Raw genomic sequence first — 17,601 nt, 5'->3', positions numbered from 1 at the left:
GTGAAGTTGAATTTCTTTACCAAAATTTGATTTGGCTTGAATTAGTTATATCAGTTTTAGCTTATTTTCAAAACAATTAAGATTGGTTATTAACCTTTTAATTTACAGTTTTCTCCATAATTTAGGGTCTTTCTTTCGTTATACACCGAGTCAAGGTGTCATTAATCTCCTTGTCAAACCAGCTTCAAGGTTCTGTAGAGGTTTAACTGATGGCAATGAGAATACGAAGTGAGAATCTAGAAAGGTCAGGCCATTATATCTTTGTTAAAATGTATTCTTCTTCAGCTTAATGTGATTCTGCAAATTGGGAAGAACTAGTTGTAATGGAAAGTGAACAACAAAAATATGAATGATTTCAAAATTTTCTAATAATCAATCTGTTTTCCTATTTAAAGAAGAGTAAAAAAGAAATAACAATAGTACTAATAATAAGAACTTCACTAACTTTGTTAGGAATAACATTCGAAGGTTTCCGTATTCCCAAGAGTATCCCATGCCTCCTTCCCTCTCAAACTATTTTTCGCGGTATCAAATATGTGAGCAAACAATCATGAGCTATGTATAAAGCCTCTTCATTAACCTTGTTCTTTCTGGCATTCTCTCTTTTCGACACTGTTGCTCAAAGGGGCCTTGTGTTTCATTTTCTTTAGGTCAAATAGAGGATCATAGTAACTATCCTCGTTGGTGTGAACCTGTAGCATATCCTAATTGTTGTCGAGGCGCTTATTGTATTCAACATCATCCTGATTCCTGTGGACGGACCTGTCAAGCATACCATATCATACACCATCATAAGCATGAATCACATGGATACTTTTGGAAAAAGAACAACACTCAAGGACAAAGGAGATGAGTATTGCTTGCCTGATGTAATCTCTCTTCTTTGAGGCTTGAAGTTCTAAGTTTCAACTCGCCTCTGTTGGTTGTCATCTCATCAAGTATCTCAGCATCATAGAAATCATCCGCACCCCCATCAGACCCTACATCAGGTGGTTCTCTTTCCTGCACCAAGTTATCATGAATATGAATATTTTCTATGACGTCGTTCAAAATAGATTGTGGTTCAAACTACGCTAGAATACCGAGCAAAATTACCCTCAGCCCAATTTTGCATTCAAGGCTTCGTTATTAACAGAAAACAAAGTAGTAGACATAGCATATTCTTCATTTTCGTAGATGCTAAAGCGATTAGCATTATATTGTCCATAGACTAATCGAGCATTTATAGAAGGATTTAGAAGACCGTACCCTGAGTGAAAGGCTTCGTGGTTTAGCACCGGTCATTTCTTCATACTCATCAGCATCCAGTTCTTGAAGGTGGTCAGGATCAAATAGCTTGGGCAGGATGCGCTGCCTTATGCCAATAAGAATGAAGAATGGTAGTGGGAACAATATTCCAGCTATGGGTATCCATGTCACTCCAAAACAGATCAAAAGGTAGACAAGTTGGAAGATTGTGAAGATAGCAATTTGCTTGAACGGCACCAGCTCTACAAATGAAGCGTGTAAACCTTCCAAGACTCTGCCCAAAGGAACATACAGTAAGATAAGAAGTTAGTACGATGATGCGATGCTATGATTTACAGATAATGCAGGATCAAATACATCATTATCCAGTAAGTAGCTGGTAAGTATCTAAGATTTATAGAAATTTAGAATCATCCCACTTTATTCTTCATATAAATTCTTTTTTCACATAGCACTTGTTATACATTGTCACCGTCGATTGATATGTTGAAAATAATTCTTAGAACGAAGATGTGTTTGATTGCTATGGATGGAGAAATCAAAACTTCTTAGAACTAAGATGTGTTTCTCGTATCATTATCATGGAGTTAGAAAAGCACTACTTATCATTCACCATGATTTTTCTATCAATTTGAAGTTGTGTAACTTACTTGTAACGCCGGCTAGGAGTGACGAAGAGCAATAACATCCTTTCCCAGAACTGATTCCCTGGAAGACTATCAATGGCCATGTAGGCAAAGTATCCCCATAAAACTGATGTAGGTATTCTTTTTATCAGAGGCAAAGCACACATTGATGCCCCAACAAGGGTTGACTGTAACAGGTTGCTCATTCTTTGTTCATTGACTCTCACAGGCAAATAAGCATCAATGTGTTTCTCAGGATCGAATTTGTTCTTATCATCCCATCCTTCAGCAGCTTTCATTACAGCCTGCTTCAAGTCCTCCAACTCCTTGTGTACTGAAACATCCTGCAGAAATATTCCTGTCAAATTTAGAAAGAAACGCACTTGCATACTAGCAGATTTCCAAACACCAGTAGGCTATAAACTAACAAGCCTTGAGCACTTACAGGTGAAGACGCGTCCATTTCCAAAAACACAGCTTGCATGCTTCCATAAATTTCCGAATTGCTTGCCTTCCGGCCTATGCATTCCTTTGCTCTCTTTACCATTTTCTTTCGAATCAACTACAGATCAAGCTCATAACATTTAAGAATCTAAACAAATTTAACTTGATACTACCATGTAACAGGAAAATGTCCTCAGAAGTTGCACCATACCTGCCTCCTGAGAACTGCAAGACTCTTGGTGTGCATGGGGGACTGGGGGAGGACACCATTCGAAGGAGGGAGTCCAAGCAACCCACAAATCAAAGTCTGAACTCGTGAAAACAGGCAGCAAGAAAGCCAAATATAATGGTAAGGAGCTATAGAAGCTAAACATGCAACTTACAAAGAAGAAACTATCTCACGCACCACGTACCAATAAACCAAGCAAAAAGACATCATAATGGTAAGCAGATGGATTTTTGAGATTAAACTCTTTCTGTTGGGCCATCTGTGAAGCTACACTGTGGTCAAAGAAGTATAATCCAGCTATCGTAACAGCTGGTATTAAGGCCGCAAAGATGTATGTCAGAGGAACCTTCAGCATGTCCTACAATTTGAGTGTGTGCAACACATTATTATAAATCAGAACAATACTGTTAAATTGTATTAAAATTTTAGCCAGAGACTAGGAAAAATTAATAATTGTTCTATCGAGCATCCCATAGAAACCTGAGAAAAATAATCCTGCAGAGTGCAGACTGAAAAACTAACATTTCAAAATATCCTCAGAAATTAAACTATCTAATGGAACTGAAAATGGAGCTGATTATTACATTGATTACTGTCCAATGTTCCAGTGATTCAGAATCCCATAGAAGTGGAACATGAACTCTCCTAGGAACCCCAGAAGGAACTTTGCCAGTTCCGGCATACGACAATGCTGTCCACAACAAGACCATTAGGGGAACTCCGTAGTCTGCAATAAAACCTCGGAGCCATCCTGCAAGAATGGAATAAAAGATTAAGAAAACTAAACTTATCTAAACAAAATGTTTACTGTTAATCAACCACACACCAAACTTTATCTCATTACCTGTGCCATATCGCCATGTTCGTGCCCTTCGGCTTTTAAGGGAAGTGAACAGTACACCGAATGAGAAGATTACAGAAAGCAATCCATTTGCATACAGCCAATGGAATTGGTGCTTCTCCAGTTTTGGATTTTCATCTTTAGGAATATTGAATTCACTTATCACTCCCTGCAGTTACAAAATTAACATGGTCAACCCCACTAAACAGAAAAATCTACCACAAAAAGAGCAATCACAAACCAGTACCCTAACAGCCTCTTGAATGAAAAGGACTGCAATCAACATGCCAAAAAGCTCCCCTGCTATTCTTGTAAATTTAGAGATGATGGTAGCAGCATTAAAAATTGCAATAAGAACTAGTAGGAGTGCTGTCCAGACACAAACCCTGTAAAAACAGTAAAAGAACAATGAATCAATGACAGCACATATGCATATTCAAGAACTCTAAAATTCCTGAAACAAGTTCTTTTTTTTTTAATCAACTCCTTACCAACCAGCCCAAGCTAGGTATAATTTCTTCCCCAACTCTTCCCTTCCTTTGCTGAAAGTGTACAGATAAGTGTACATTATAACAGTAGGTTCTGCAACCCCTAGAATCAACAATGGCTGTCCACCGAAAACAGAGTGGATTATTCCACAAATAGCAGTAGAAGCTAAGGTTTCCACAGTACTCAAGCTTCCATCTAACATAAAACAAACACAATCTTCATTACAGTCACAACACATCATACACCTTAACTAACCTCAGCACATATACATGCTACATTTAATGGCTAAATATTGGTCTTTACCCTTTTGATTCTATCTTCTAAAATTCTTCCAATTTGACAAAAAAAATCAAGAGAATAATTACCTGTGTCTCTACTTAGTTGCTCTCCAAAGGCAATCACAGGAAGGGCAGAAGCAAAGAAGATGTAAAAAGTTGGAGCCAATATTCTGAAGCCTGAACACAGTCCACTAATCCAATCATCCTTATAACACCCTATTCTCCCCTTCACATCATTTGTTATTCCCTTGAATGGCCTCTTCATGTTCTCCATTTTCTAATGCAAAAAACAAGCAGCCAAGGTTAGGTTCATCAACCTTTTATATATAAAAAGAAAAAAGAAAAAAATCAGTTGAACATATATAAATTAATCTAAAACAAATTACCATATCAAGCTAAAGAGAAAGATCCATCATTGCAATATATGTTGCATTTTCTACAAAAATAAAAATAATAAATCTAGAAATGAAAGAATTTTTTTTATAAAAAAAAATCTTCAAATCACTCCCGTTCTTTCATCCTCGAATTCATTCTCAAAAAGAGCTAAAAAAGACCAAAATTCACTGTCATTTAATGCACCTATATAATATATTTTTTTTCACCTATAAGAAGAGAATTTTCAACATGGTGACGAAAACAATATACTCATCAAGGCCATGCATGCAAAAATGCATACATCTTGATATCCAAATTCTATTGTAAGAACGAAGAATGCATGAAAAAATGATATATAGTAAGCCATTTTTACCTATTAAAGAAGTCAAAAATGAAGAAAATGAAGGAAGGTGCTGGTGCCGGACGAGGAAGAGAGGTGGTGGTGACCGGAGATATTGGCAACCTGGCCTCATAAATTTTGTACCTCAAAAGCTCGAAACCTTTTCCCTCTCTCTAGAAACAGAGAGAGAAAATTATGGAGATGTGACAGGAAGGGAAGAAAGGAAGGTTTTTTTTTGTTCAAAACTTAGGAGACTTTTGTGGGGGCCTACCTATTTGTGGGTCCTACAGAATCGGGGAGGTTGCTTACGTGTTCTCGCCTCGTTGGCTCTATTGTCGGCGGAGGATCTGTGTTTTTAAAAGCTTGTGTCGTTTTGTTTGCTGTAATTAAAGAAATAAATTTGATATATATATATTCTTGGCCATTTAATTTTAATATAAGCTATGTTCATAGTCAATTTTAATATATTATTTTTTCTTAATAGGGTTTAATCTAATCTGAATTTTTTTGTTTGTATAATCTAATTAGAATAAAAAAACCTTCTTATGAGTGAAGGTTGAGTTTTTTTTTTTATTCAGTGATAAAAATATTTTTAGTTGAATTTTAAGATTATTTTTTTCCTGGAGGGCTCAATAAACTATAATGTCGTGATGCATAATAATCTGGTGCAAGTCGTTCATTTAAGTGGTTTCATGGCATGGCGTGCATGAAGAGAGGAAGGTTCATGAAACTATGTGAAAATGAATTATTAAATATCAGAGGTCGTTGAAATGGGTTTTTGGAGACAATTTGATTTTGTAAGTTAGATAAATAAATGTAAAAACGAGGCTAATGATGAAACTAAAAAAAAAATTATATTTAATTTTTTATTTAGTTTAGATTTAAAATTAAACTATATAGAAATTATCCTGATATAACGTTGTCAACTTGATCAATTCAAATGTAATTTAGTCAGTAAAAAAATCATTAAAAAAATAAAAAATAATAAAATTAACAAAAAAAACTCTTGAACCAACTCATTTCTTATCTTAAATTTGAAATTAAATTATATGTGAGTTATTTTAACATGATTTAGTTGATTTGATATATTCAAAAATTTCGTACATGATTGTTAAAAAAAATTAAAGATGAAACTAAAAAAAATATACAAATAAAAAGGAGGAGGAGCTTCGCTATTTATTTATATGAAGAGTGAATTTTCATTAACTTTCCTAAGTTTTTTAATATAACAGGGTAATCGTTAGAGAAATTATTATTTTTAGTTGCTATTATTTTTTATTAGTTTAGAAAAAATATTTTTCCTTATATATTTTTTATTTTTCTTAGAAAATTAAATATTATGCTAATAATTTTATTTTTCCTGCTAGTTTGTTTATTATTTTTCCATTATTTTCAGGTTTTTTAATTTATTTAGGTTGATTTTTAAATTTATCTAAGGAGTTGTAAGTCTTTTAAAAAGATAAAATACTTTTAAAAAAATATTCACGGCTAAAATTGTAAATTAGAGTCATGTATATTCAATTTCAATTCTGTAATTATAGTTAAATGTGTTTTAATATATTATATATATTTCCATGTGCTAGAGAAACGACGAGGAAACAGAGGGTCCTATAAAGCATATTTCCATACCAATGAATATGACTACCAAAGCACATGCAATCCCATGCATAGACATATAGAATGACAAGGGAGGGGTCCTAGATGTAGCACAAACAAAATAAGAGAGCATTGCTGGACTTTCAACCTAATACTTACACGTCTGATTCTTGTTATTTTTATTTTGAAAATATAAAAATATTCACTTAAAAAGGCTCTCCAAAATTAAAAATAAAAACTAATTTCTAGTTTTCTATGCGATTTTTATAATGGAAAATCTTACAATTTATTCTTTAATATATAAGTTTTGAATTATTGTTTGTTCTCAATATCTTCATCCCCCCTCTCAGCGTAGATCTTCTACCTCCAGTGTAGTTGTTGTACTACGAGTTTCTGTGTTTAGAGGGTGAGCTGCCACATGTAGAAAAGCATGGTACCTTCAAGTAAACCTAACCCGTCACCCACTGGCTGGCATTTAGCATGAATTCACATGTCATTAACAGCTGAACATGGCAAATCTTGGAAAGTTACTGTATACAGGTAGTCTGGTAGCTGTAGCTTTCGAGGTAGATTAGAAGAATCATCTGCCTCAAGTTTTGTGATCTTTGCTTTGCTTCTTCAAGAAACTATAAATGGAATGGCTACAAAGCCATGTCGATCCTTCAGAATGAGCACAATGCCGATGACCATCACGATCATTAGATCTGCTTGTCTATTCAAATCCAATGGCTCTTGCCGCCGTTGGCATCATATCGATGCTCAAAGCTAAACCATGGTTCATGCCTGTAGTACCATGCTGCTTTTAACGGAAGGACAACTCTACCAGGCTGGTTTTGCATTTTCATGATTGGGTATAATTGAAATGTTATTTATATGATCAAAAAATGAAGGGAACTGAAGAACACTGAATGCACTGAATAATGACAAATGATAATATTTGGCTCTCCTAGGGTAGGAATTCCCGCAAATAGTAAACAGGGTGACGTGCATTGGTGCTTGTGTTTCATTTTTGTGCGAACCCTGACGAATTATTTCACAGATAGGTCAGACCTTTACTTCGTTACCATGCATGGATATGTTTCATGAAAGAAAGAATTGTGGAGGAGAGAGAACCAGGATCAAGATAAATGCAGTGACAGCTGCTCTGAAGGTTACAAGCATATATTTTCACCCGTCGGTTTATACAATCAAAAATCTAATTTTACGTCAATAACCTGTAAACTAACAAGAAATTACGCCAAGCAGGTTACAGAATATCAGTATAAAGACCTGTGTATACTTGAAGTCATCCTGGGCTTCTTCTGTTTTCAGCCCTCTTTTCCGAGGCAGGTTCGGCAAGAGCATTGCTTCTGATAGTGAAGGAGAGAGAAGATTTTTAGCACATCAAGAGCAGAGCTTCGCGGGTGCGACCAAGCAGTCTCAGCACTGTTGCAGCGATATGATGTCCAGTCAGCCCAGCAAGAGCAAGCTGTTCCTTTGGCAACGCATGTTCGATGTATTTGTCTGGTAAAACAATTGGTCGCCACTGAAGAAGTCACACGGGACAAAATTGCATTTAGGAAAGAATAAGTGGTTTAATGCAGTATTCAGTTTCTAAATAAGAGCCTATCATAATCATATATGGGCATCAGTAATGAATTGACATCAATCAACATCGCCTACAGCTCAAAAATTACTCCAACAGCAGTTTTTGTATTTCAGGAAGCATATGATACATCTCTCCCTTGTAAAAACAAACTATTGATATTATCTGTCCAAGTGAAATTATTACCTTAGTTCTTCCATCAAGCTGTCCATCAAGGGCAATGAACTGTGAAACATGGGATCCAAATCCTCCAATAGAACCTTCCTCAACTGTGACCAGAAAGGCATGGTTTTCACACAACTGTCTGAGAAGCTTCATGTCCAGTGGTTTGCAAAATCTTGCATCAGCAACAGTTACCTCAATGCCAAGTTTCGAAAGAAGGGCCCGAGCTCTGAGGCAGTTCTGAACCATTTCTCCATACCCAAGCAAAGCAACATCTTTACCCTCTATAAGAATTTTTCCTTTTCCAATCTGCTCCACATAAACAGTAGTCAAACATGGTGCGGGTGCATAAGAACACTCGGTGCTCATTGACTAATAATATACAAAAAAGAGTGACCCACAAAAACTTGTGGAAGTCATGGGAATCAACGGTTATAATGAAGTTCTGAAAATTAAAAAAAAACTTGAAAAAGGCTTAATCAGGAATATCAGAGAAATTCTGAACCATGCCAAGTAAATTAACTGAACACCATTGTGGACAGATAAGCTGTGATTCCTAAGAAGCATTAATTATCTTGTCACAAATTATAGAGGGCATCACAAAACATCAGTTCTAGCTCTTTTTCTTATAACTTTTTTTTTTTTTGAACGGTCATTAGCAAAAACTAGTCTGCTTTTTCTGAGCATCAAAACTAACATCATTTTAGGAAAGCTAATACACTTTTTCTGAGCATCAAAACTAAAACCATTCTAGGAAGGCTGATATCAAAAGCAAGGGAAAGTAAGTATGGCATATTAAAAGGATTACCTCAATGGGAATACCACTACGTGTATAATGATCAGTTCCAACAATGGCACCCCTTGGATACCGAAAGCAAATGGGGTGATCATCAGTATGGACTGCAGTAGCCACCATGTCCACAAGCTCATCCTCGTCTGATGGTGCCATAACGATCATGTTTGGTAAGCATGACATGAATGTTATATCGAATGCTCCACACATAGTCGGACCATCAGATCCTACCAGTCCCGCACTTGTAATAACAAAACGAACTGGAATTCTCTGCCTATCTACATCATGGACTACCTGTAGAAGCCACAGAGCAACATTCTAGAGAAATTAAGATTTTTCCTGCAATTAATTTTACAATTATTTTTCCAAAACTTGACATCATGCTATCCTATTTCCCTTGAAGAATCAACAAGAATTACAAATCTTACTAGCTTAAAATGAAAATCTAGCAGGATCTAATTCTACAGTATTCATTGCACACTCGCATGCATGCAAGCACACACACAGAGAATTTCAGACACAAGCAGAGAGAGATAGACCTGATCATAAGCTCTTTGCATAAAAGCAGAAGGAATTATGCAAAATGGCTTTAACCCCCCGCATGACAAGCCAGCTGAAAATGTAACTGCATGTTGCTCAGCCATTCCCAAGTCAAAAAACCTGTCTGGAAATCTTTCCCGAAATAGTTGAAATGATGGATCCATTTCCATTCCTGCATGAACAATCACAATATCTTTGTCTTTCTCTGCTTCCACTATCAGAGCCTCAACAAAACAATCACTGTATGTTCGAGCATGCATACTATATAGCGATCCATTGGAATCAAATGAACCTGCAAAAATGGAAAAACTATTAGAATGGAACTTAATGAATTAAAAAGAAAAAATTACACTAAAGCCAAAACAGAACTGTGGATGGTCACTCAGCCATGGTGAGGGGAGGTAATTTGGCATCTACGATTAAAATGCATGGGGGAAATGTCTTTCAAGTACACTCACACAAATGAGTTTACATCTTTTATGAAACAATTGAGCCCCAGGGTTATATAACGAATTAAAAATACAAACACTAATAAGAGTCTGTCCATTTGCATCACTCACAAGAGAAAATTAAATAAAAGTTTAAAATTTTAGGTTTGAACGGTCAGCTAGAAGATGTACTGCCTGTCTGATATTTCAAAGAGGATGACCAAACATGCTAGTGGCTAAGTAAACATAGCACAAAGTTAGCCTCAACACAAATGGGTACCTCATACTCCAAACATAAAAACTAGAGGTACTTGTGGACATATGTCGCATCTCACAGATGGATATTCATAAAACTTGCACTGTTTCACGGCATCTTAATCATTGATTAGTTGGCAGCTGAAAGCATAAACAAGATAAAGCTTAGACATGACGAGCCTTATTATTTGTTTTGTTCAAAACAGGTTGCGTAAATCCAGAATTCTGCAAGAGGCAATTGAAAGCTGTAAGCACGCTGATTTGTGCAGTGCATGACAGTTCTTCTGTTTCTTCAGAACTGATAAGTGATCTCTTAAACTAGTTTTCGTTCTTCTTCTGATAGAATTTGTACATTTGTTGATAGCACAGCTCTTTAAGCAGGATGGGTTCCTACTTTACTTTCATTTTGATCAATGATAATCTTCAACTATCAAAAATAAATAAATAAATCTTAGCCTGGCCTAGACATGAACATTTGAAGCAATCTGCAACTTAAAGAATATATATGCATTAATTTAGAATTAAAATTATCACCTATACTTAATAATCTGTAAAGCAATTAACCAGTCCTGGGTTCTTAAAACTTAAAAATGAAGACCAGAATTCAAATTTCCTTTTCTCAGCTAAGGCCTGATCCTGATCGAAGCATAAATGCACAGAATTGATAGTCACTATGAAAACTCAATGCTGATTTAAGTATAAGAACTCAACATACCTTCCTGCAGGTTCTCCATTGCCTCACTAGGTTGTTTATATTCTGTACACTGATTTTCTTCAGTTATTACATGTATCAAGACAGGACCCATTGAATCCAGAGATGACACTTCTTGTAAAACACAAACCAATTCTCCAATATTGTGCCCATCAACAGGGCCTATGTAGTACAATCCAAGTTCTTCGAAGAGAGTTGAACCCAGAGGACCCATCATACCACGTGCATACTCATCAACTTTAGCTGCTAATTCATGCATGCCTATCCTCTTGGTAACACCCTTGATAAGGAAAAAAGAGGAGAAAAAAAAAGAGCATTCAATTTAATGAAAACAATAAAGCACTGAGTCACGACAAGATATTAAATCTGATGGTGAATTTTATTGTGCTACTTGTTGCAATAGAGATTTCTAAATTAACTCAAAAAAATGTATTCTCAATTATAGAAATCTTCCATTCTCTCTAACGAAGATAGTTAATGGTCCTAATACAAGCTTAGTCATGTAGGCAAATGGAAAACTGCTGAAAGTACCTTTGCAACTTCTCTGAGCCTCCGGAATGATTTACTTGACTGGAGCTTGCTTAGGGTACTAGAAAGGGCAGTGATTGAAGTCTTGGAGCCCTCTTCAATCTTGGGGTGTAAAGAGTGTCGGCTGTCATTTAAAATCACAATCATATTTGAGTTCAAATAGCCTGCATTACCCATTGCTTCATAGACCTGACCAGCCATGGTTGTGCCATTGCCAATGACTGTAACAATACGTTCCCGCTTCCCTTTAATATCACGAGCAATTGCCATGCCTGGTGATAAACTAATCAAATTCCATTTTTTAGGTTTGATTCTGATAGCAATTCTGAAGCATTTAAGCAAGAGTTTTACAACTTGATTTGGAGATAACAACAATTTATGAGCTATAGTTAACAGCCCAAACTTGGACAGGCAATCTCATTGGTTGGCAGGATAGCACACATACTAATATATTACCAGGGTAGAAGCACATGCCAAAAAGATTTAATCACGGTGGATATGTGAAATACAGTGCAAGAACTTCTGGACAGGGTGCTCATTCATACAAGTGGGCAAAACAAATTAAGAAAAGCATAAGAAGCTGATAGCACGGCACTTTACCAATTCCAGCAGAAATACTGTTGCATCCATGTCCTGCTCCAAACGGGTCATATTCACTCTCAGACCGGGATGTAAATCCAGAAAGACCATCCTTTTGTCTTAGCGTATGCATAAGAGATCTCCTTCCAGTGAGAATTTTATGTGCATATGTCTGCCGACAAAGAACAGGGAACTGACTTAAAAAGTGGACCACATGGTCACTCAAAACTAACCATTTCCATATACAAAAGGCCAGTTGTTTTGAAATATTCTTTGGTTCAGACTCTGCCCAGCCTGTAACATCAACAAATCCCCAGTCCACCCCCACACCAAAAAATATTTAGAAAAGAAAATAATCATGCTAGCAACACTTCTATAGGGATGCACAACACAAAGGAACAAACAAACCACACTAAGCACGCTATCTTCTGCTCTTTGATGACTACACATTCCTCTATAAAGAAAGGAATCAGCTGCAAATCTTACTTGTTCCCCAACGTCCCACAGTATCTTGTCCACTGGAGCATGAAAAACATGGTGTATTGCAACTGTCAGTTCAACCACTGCCAAACTGGCCTTAAAGTCATTTTGTGTCTTTGACATTATGGAAGACAACTCAGATCGTATTTCACTAGCTAATAGTTTCAGTTCCTGCACATATCAATCCTCAACGAGTCAATAAGCTGAAGTATTAATAGCGTGAAACATGTATGGTAAATGCAGAAAGTTCATGAACTAACCTTAATGGTTAAATTCTTCAAGTGGATAGGATTTTCAACCACATCAAGTAGTGGTGTAGCAATAAGATCAGAAAATATATCATCGATATCAGGTAAAGCACATATTCGTCTAACACACACCTGTATCAACAAAAAAACCAACATGATTCTATACCTTAACTCTTAAAGATATTCAGGCTTTACCGTAAAAATCTTTACATGTAGCATCCACCCAGGAACATCATCCTGGATACATGTAGCAAACTTGTCCATGACCAAAACTAAATTAAATACGAGAAGGATCACTAGTTTGATAGGTGGCTCCATAGAATGCAAACCAATATCATATATAAGCAAACAAGCTCACTGATCATGAAATTCTTTCAATCATCTATTCTATAAATTACACTTATCCTGTTTGCTTAATCCATACCATTAGCCATTGAAGGTAATCAAAATTGTCAAAAAAAAACTACATTATTTACAAAATTGCCACTAGCACATAAGTTAGATTATCTCCTTCTCTCCATCACATTACAGTATGCTCAACTTGGAGCTTCGTTTCATTTCTTTCCTAAAAATTGACTAATCAATTGTGCAATATGATTATAAAGACACAAGCTTTACTCACATACCTTGGAGTTAGTGGTGGAAACAGAACTAGGATGCAAGTTTAATCTTGATAATTCCACCTTATAAGGAAAATTAGAGCTTGAAAACTCCAATTTGTGACCAAATTCTACATAAGAAAGTGAAGTAATTCCATATGGGTACTGAGTAACAGAAGTACCCATCAGAAAAAATAACAAAATCCCACCTCTAAGAGTTCACTATTTTTCCCAAAAAAACACAAAAAGATCAATGCTTGATTGTTTAAAAGCTCACTTGATTGATCAAAACTTAATGGCTTAAAAAGTGTAAAAAAAATTCCAGACTTTTTGCCGATAAGAAACAAGAAAAGTTGCCGAAAAAGGTTATTCTAAAAAATGATTGGAATAAGTGAAAAAAAATAATGAAATTTAGACGAGTAAGTGGAGAGAAGACACGGGGAGCATAATTTGAGGTTGATATGGTATCAACTGTTTGAAAAAAAAAAAGGAGAGAAATAAGAAAATGGAAAGGCCAAGTTTTTTTTGGAAAGTTTAACGTTGGTATTTTATGGGCTGGGTCTAGGCCTTAATTTAGTAGCAAGGCATTGAATGGAAATGGGCTTTTCTAATGGGCATTCCAATCAATTTGTGTGGGGAGAGAATAATGAATAGGAAATCAAATGAACATGTTTGAAAACTAGGAATATACCAGAAAATGAAAAGAGGGATTATTTTCTAAAACTAAATAGGCTAGATTTCCAACTAATTCATATCAATATTTGACCTACATGGGATTGTCAGACGCAGGTAGCCGTATTGTTAGGTTAGCTCACATATCATTGTATCAATCCTAGAATAATGCATTTTAATTTTTTTAAATAATTGAAACGATGTTGTCTTAAAAAATAATAAATAAAACTGAAATTGACCCGGTTAGGTTTCAGGTTAATTTATTGAGTCACTGAATTGATATATCAAATTTATATGATGAATAAATTTATAATGGTATGGACTAGAAACAGAACATGAATTACCCCATCTCTAAATGGTTAGTGCTCACTGTGTGACGAGGATAGCCATTGTTCCTTCTATTTATACATAAATGAATATCATGATCAACTGATAATTGATAAGAAAAGTGATACTTTTCATTAGACTTATTTCAATGAAGATCTAAATTTAGAATCTCTCACCTCTCTTAGACATGTGAAATGACACACTATGAAAGTTATAAATGTATACAAGGTGGAATAGGATAAATTTTGGTACCATAAAAGCATACTTAAAGGGTGGATAAGATCTATAAGAGATATATTTTGTAAAAAAATATGTATATATATGTAGCTACAAGATAATTAAAGTGACACCTAAAGATTGAAAAATAAGAATAAATTTCAACTTTAAATTATAACACTCAAAGCGAAACTGAAAAAACGTTTGTTTTCATGATCTAAAGTGATGTTGATGTCCAAAAAGGAAAAACAATAGTGCATCTCTGTAGAAAAGGTGAGAAACATCCAGGTTTAGTTATAGACAGATATATGAATTCAAATTTCGAGGAAGTATGAAAGCTAGGCAAGCTGCTGCTGCAGAGATTATATCAATGCTGACGAGTTCTTTAAAGGATTCAAATGGAATGCAATATGTTGATTTTGCTGGAAAATTATTTTTTGGATCAATAATATTAAGTTTGCTATTACTTGCACTCTTACTATGTTTTCCCGGGGCTAAAACAGATATTCTAATAACATTGATGGTGATAATAGATCAATCAGAGTACCAGATCACAAAGCCATTATCATAGATTGCAGAGTTTGATGTTCATTAACACAGCCAAATTCATCATAGAAATTACTCCTACGTCTTAACCAAATATCTCGAGTACAAATAATCAAAGGCGTTGCTGAAATGCTCATCAGATCACATGAAGCTTTTGCAGGCTGGTCCTTTTGATATTCCAAGACGAACTTCCATCCCACTATGCATGTCCACTGGACGTAAAGTTTCAGATTCACGAGGATCTGCAAGTATCAACCCAGAAAGGACTCATCAGTAGAAGTTAGAGCAAAAACACATGCGAGATGCCAATTCATCTGAAAGCATGTGCCAAATTTACCCGGACCAAATCAGGAGTTCACAAAAAAATAAATGCAGCCCATGTTTAGAATGTTTTTACCAATTACAATTTATCTCGCACACTAACTAAAGTGCAAAATAATTACATCTATCCTCGAAACCCCAAATTGAGAACACAATCTGTGTGATTAATGTACTAGAACAAAAATGATTATCAAAAAGCAAAAGATATGTGATGCAAACGAAATTAATGGATCCCCAAAATTACACGAAAGATCATTAGCCTTCATTGACAGTTTTACCAACTGCAGAACCCTAAAATCCAATGAAAGACAAGTAACCTACCTTTGATCATTATGAATGAGGATGATGATTTTTTCAAATACTTTATTGAAATGAAAGTAAAGTAAAGTGTGAATTCAAAATCTAACCAACTCAAAATGAAAAGGCAGCTTTTATAGCAATAATCAAATACTATCAAATTGAAAATAACTTTTTTTGTGGTTAGCAAATAGAAGTAGTTACCATTCAGATAATCCTCAAAACCAAAATCTTCCAAACTTCCGGTCAAAGCCTCCAGCCCGAGCATTGAAGATGGAATTGGTCCTGGTGGCCTCCGGAATCTGCAAAGTTCACACAGATGAATAGTGCAAAAATAGCAGCATAATCTGACAACTGTACACCTTTGAATATTTTATGTGTGCATTTGTGTGTGTGGAGAACCACAGCAAAAGAAGAGGAAGCCCCAGCAAATTTTGGACAAAATTGGGATACAACATGCGCATGTGCAAGTTATGAGTGAACTTATATGATCTAGTTTCAGAAGAAACAATGTTCCTAAGCCTCGTGTCAAAGTATCCTTTTCAGTATAAGCGGTCATAGTAACAACTATACAGTGTCCACCTGTTTAGTTTTTCAATATACAGTGTGGATAATGCTGCTCTTAATTCTTAATCATAATGATAGGTCAAGAACATATACTCCTGGATTTTAATGATAAGCCCCTCGAACCCAGTAGTATCCCAGGATGACACCACAGACAGCATTTAAAAATTCCAACGGTAAGGATTGAGGTGCAGATGATCCAAATTCACGTTAACAACTTGCCCAAAACTACAACAGTTGAACACTCCTACCTAATATGGCTCTAAGTGTAGCACCATGACACCCTCGTGGGCATCTAACAACTAAACGATATGTGAAAATAACTCCGTACTAATTGCTACTTTCTGTAGCAAACAGTTCAGGTCTCCAACCCTCAAGCTCACATCCAATCAGTACAGGATAAGCATCTTCAAACAACTAAAATGCAAAGCAATGTTAAGCAAGATCCACCCCATTTCAGCCTTTATGCCCTTGTATTGATAATCTAAAGTCCTTAGCTCCTGTAAACAAAGCACTTCAGCTAAATTCCCCCTAGCCTGAAATTAAAGCACAATCTCATTGCACTTTTCAGATTAAAAAAAGAAAAGCTTGAGGATACGAATAAAACCTAAATTGATAACTAAACAAAAACCTTCTTTTAGTTATCTAAAACACACAAAAAAAAAAACCCAAGAAACAGTCAGCAGCGACAGGTTGTTTTATTAAACACAGAATCAATCAGTCAAAAACACATACCTAGAAAGCATCTGCCTTTCGATACCCATCTGAACAAGAAAAGCTGCCCCATAAGCGTTTGCAAGGGTTATTCTCTTCATTTCCTCTTGGTTTTTCTCCACCTAAAGAAAACCTAAAATTATTACCTTCTTAAACATAAAGAAACCAACTTCAATTTCAACAATCTAATCAAACAAAACCCTTAAACCCCATTATCATACTGATTCCATAAAAAATTCTAAACAGACCAAAAAAAGGAACAAAGGGTGCAAAATTAACATATTTCCGGTCCAGAAAAGACAAGGAATGATTACAGAGAGCAAGGCAGATTCAAGGGGGTGAGATCCAATGATGTCGCCTCTCTTGGTATCGAGGCCGAAACGAAGAGAATCATGGACTTCTCCAATTTGATGCTCGATTGTCTTTGGTGCTTCCATTCTTTCTTGTTTTCTTCGATTTCTCTTCTCCTCTTCTGTTTATGTGTTCTGTCTTTGTGAACAAGCGACTGGTTAGCTAATGGAGTAGGGGAAACTTTATGCCTGGTGTGTTGAAACGACGACGTAGATTTG

General features: G+C 35.7%; 3 protein-coding genes across 3 annotated transcripts; all 3 read right to left on the bottom strand.

The window, feature by feature from the left end:
* Positions 1-738: 738 nt before the first annotated feature.
* Positions 739-4,989, bottom strand: LOC105122423 (probable boron transporter 7). The gene is made up of 13 exons (XM_011021511.1): positions 4,904-4,989; positions 4,243-4,432; positions 3,880-4,072; positions 3,636-3,774; positions 3,392-3,557; positions 3,132-3,298; positions 2,732-2,905; positions 2,530-2,625; positions 2,320-2,436; positions 1,899-2,218; positions 1,249-1,522; positions 865-1,002; positions 739-762 (listed from the first exon to the last, which is right to left on the bottom strand). The coding sequence occupies exons 2-13, from the start codon at positions 4,427-4,429 to the stop codon at positions 739-741; spliced, it is 1,995 nt and encodes a 664-aa protein (XP_011019813.1). The 5' UTR covers positions 4,430-4,432; positions 4,904-4,989.
* Positions 4,990-7,564: 2,575 nt separating this feature from the next.
* LOC105122380 (probable 1-deoxy-D-xylulose-5-phosphate synthase, chloroplastic) lies at positions 7,565-13,830 on the bottom strand. Its single transcript, XM_011021455.1, has 10 exons — positions 13,403-13,830; positions 12,789-12,908; positions 12,535-12,699; positions 12,070-12,220; positions 11,473-11,741; positions 10,945-11,221; positions 9,546-9,838; positions 9,022-9,300; positions 8,238-8,522; positions 7,565-7,991 (listed from the first exon to the last, which is right to left on the bottom strand). Exons 1-10 carry the CDS (start codon positions 13,559-13,561, stop codon positions 7,842-7,844), a joined length of 2,148 nt encoding a protein of 715 aa, XP_011019757.1. The 5' UTR covers positions 13,562-13,830; the 3' UTR covers positions 7,565-7,841.
* A 1,264-nt stretch (positions 13,831-15,094) lies between these two features.
* On the bottom strand, positions 15,095-17,593 carry LOC105122379 (cyclin-B1-2-like). Its single transcript, XM_011021454.1, has 4 exons — positions 17,347-17,593; positions 17,054-17,154; positions 15,959-16,056; positions 15,095-15,378 (listed from the first exon to the last, which is right to left on the bottom strand). Exons 1-4 carry the CDS (start codon positions 17,467-17,469, stop codon positions 15,278-15,280), a joined length of 423 nt encoding a protein of 140 aa, XP_011019756.1. The 5' UTR covers positions 17,470-17,593; the 3' UTR covers positions 15,095-15,277.
* Between the last annotated feature and the right edge of the window lie 8 nt (positions 17,594-17,601).

This window comes from Populus euphratica, unplaced genomic scaffold (genome assembly GCF_000495115.2).
Source record: "Populus euphratica unplaced genomic scaffold, PopEup_1.0 scaffold19.1, whole genome shotgun sequence".
Taxonomy (NCBI): domain Eukaryota; kingdom Viridiplantae; phylum Streptophyta; class Magnoliopsida; order Malpighiales; family Salicaceae; genus Populus; species Populus euphratica.
Note: the sequence above shows the minus strand (reverse complement) of the source record. Positions and strands in the feature narration are given on the sequence as shown.

Bases quoted from the DNA above. Each gene is read 5' to 3' on its own strand.
- LOC105122423 (XM_011021511.1), bottom strand. From the start codon at position 4,429: ATGGAGAACATGAAGAGGCCATTCAAGGGAATAACAAATGATGTGAAG. The intron at 3,775-3,879 runs GTAAGGAGTTGA...CTGTTTTTACAG, and splicing joins TACCTAGCTTGGGCTGGTTG to GGTTTGTGTCTGGACAGCAC. The intron at 2,437-2,529 runs GTATGGTGCAAC...CTTGATCTGTAG, and splicing joins TTGCAGTTCTCAGGAGGCAG to TTGATTCGAAAGAAAATGGT.
- LOC105122380 (XM_011021455.1), bottom strand. From the start codon at position 13,561: ATGGGTACTTCTGTTACTCAGTACCCATATGGAATTACTTCACTTTCT. The intron at 9,301-9,545 runs GTCTATCTCTCT...TGGCTTCTACAG, and splicing joins TGCAAAGAGCTTATGATCAG to GTAGTCCATGATGTAGATAG. The intron at 7,992-8,237 runs GTAATAATTTCA...TGACTTCTTCAG, and splicing joins AGCTTGATGGAAGAACTAAG to TGGCGACCAATTGTTTTACC.
- LOC105122379 (XM_011021454.1), bottom strand. From the start codon at position 17,469: ATGGAAGCACCAAAGACAATCGAGCATCAAATTGGAGAAGTCCATGAT. The intron at 17,155-17,346 runs GTAATCATTCCT...GGTTTTCTTTAG, and splicing joins TTGAATCTGCCTTGCTCTCT to GTGGAGAAAAACCAAGAGGA. The intron at 15,379-15,958 runs GTAACTACTTCT...TGATACTTGCAG, and splicing joins TTTTGAGGATTATCTGAATG to ATCCTCGTGAATCTGAAACT.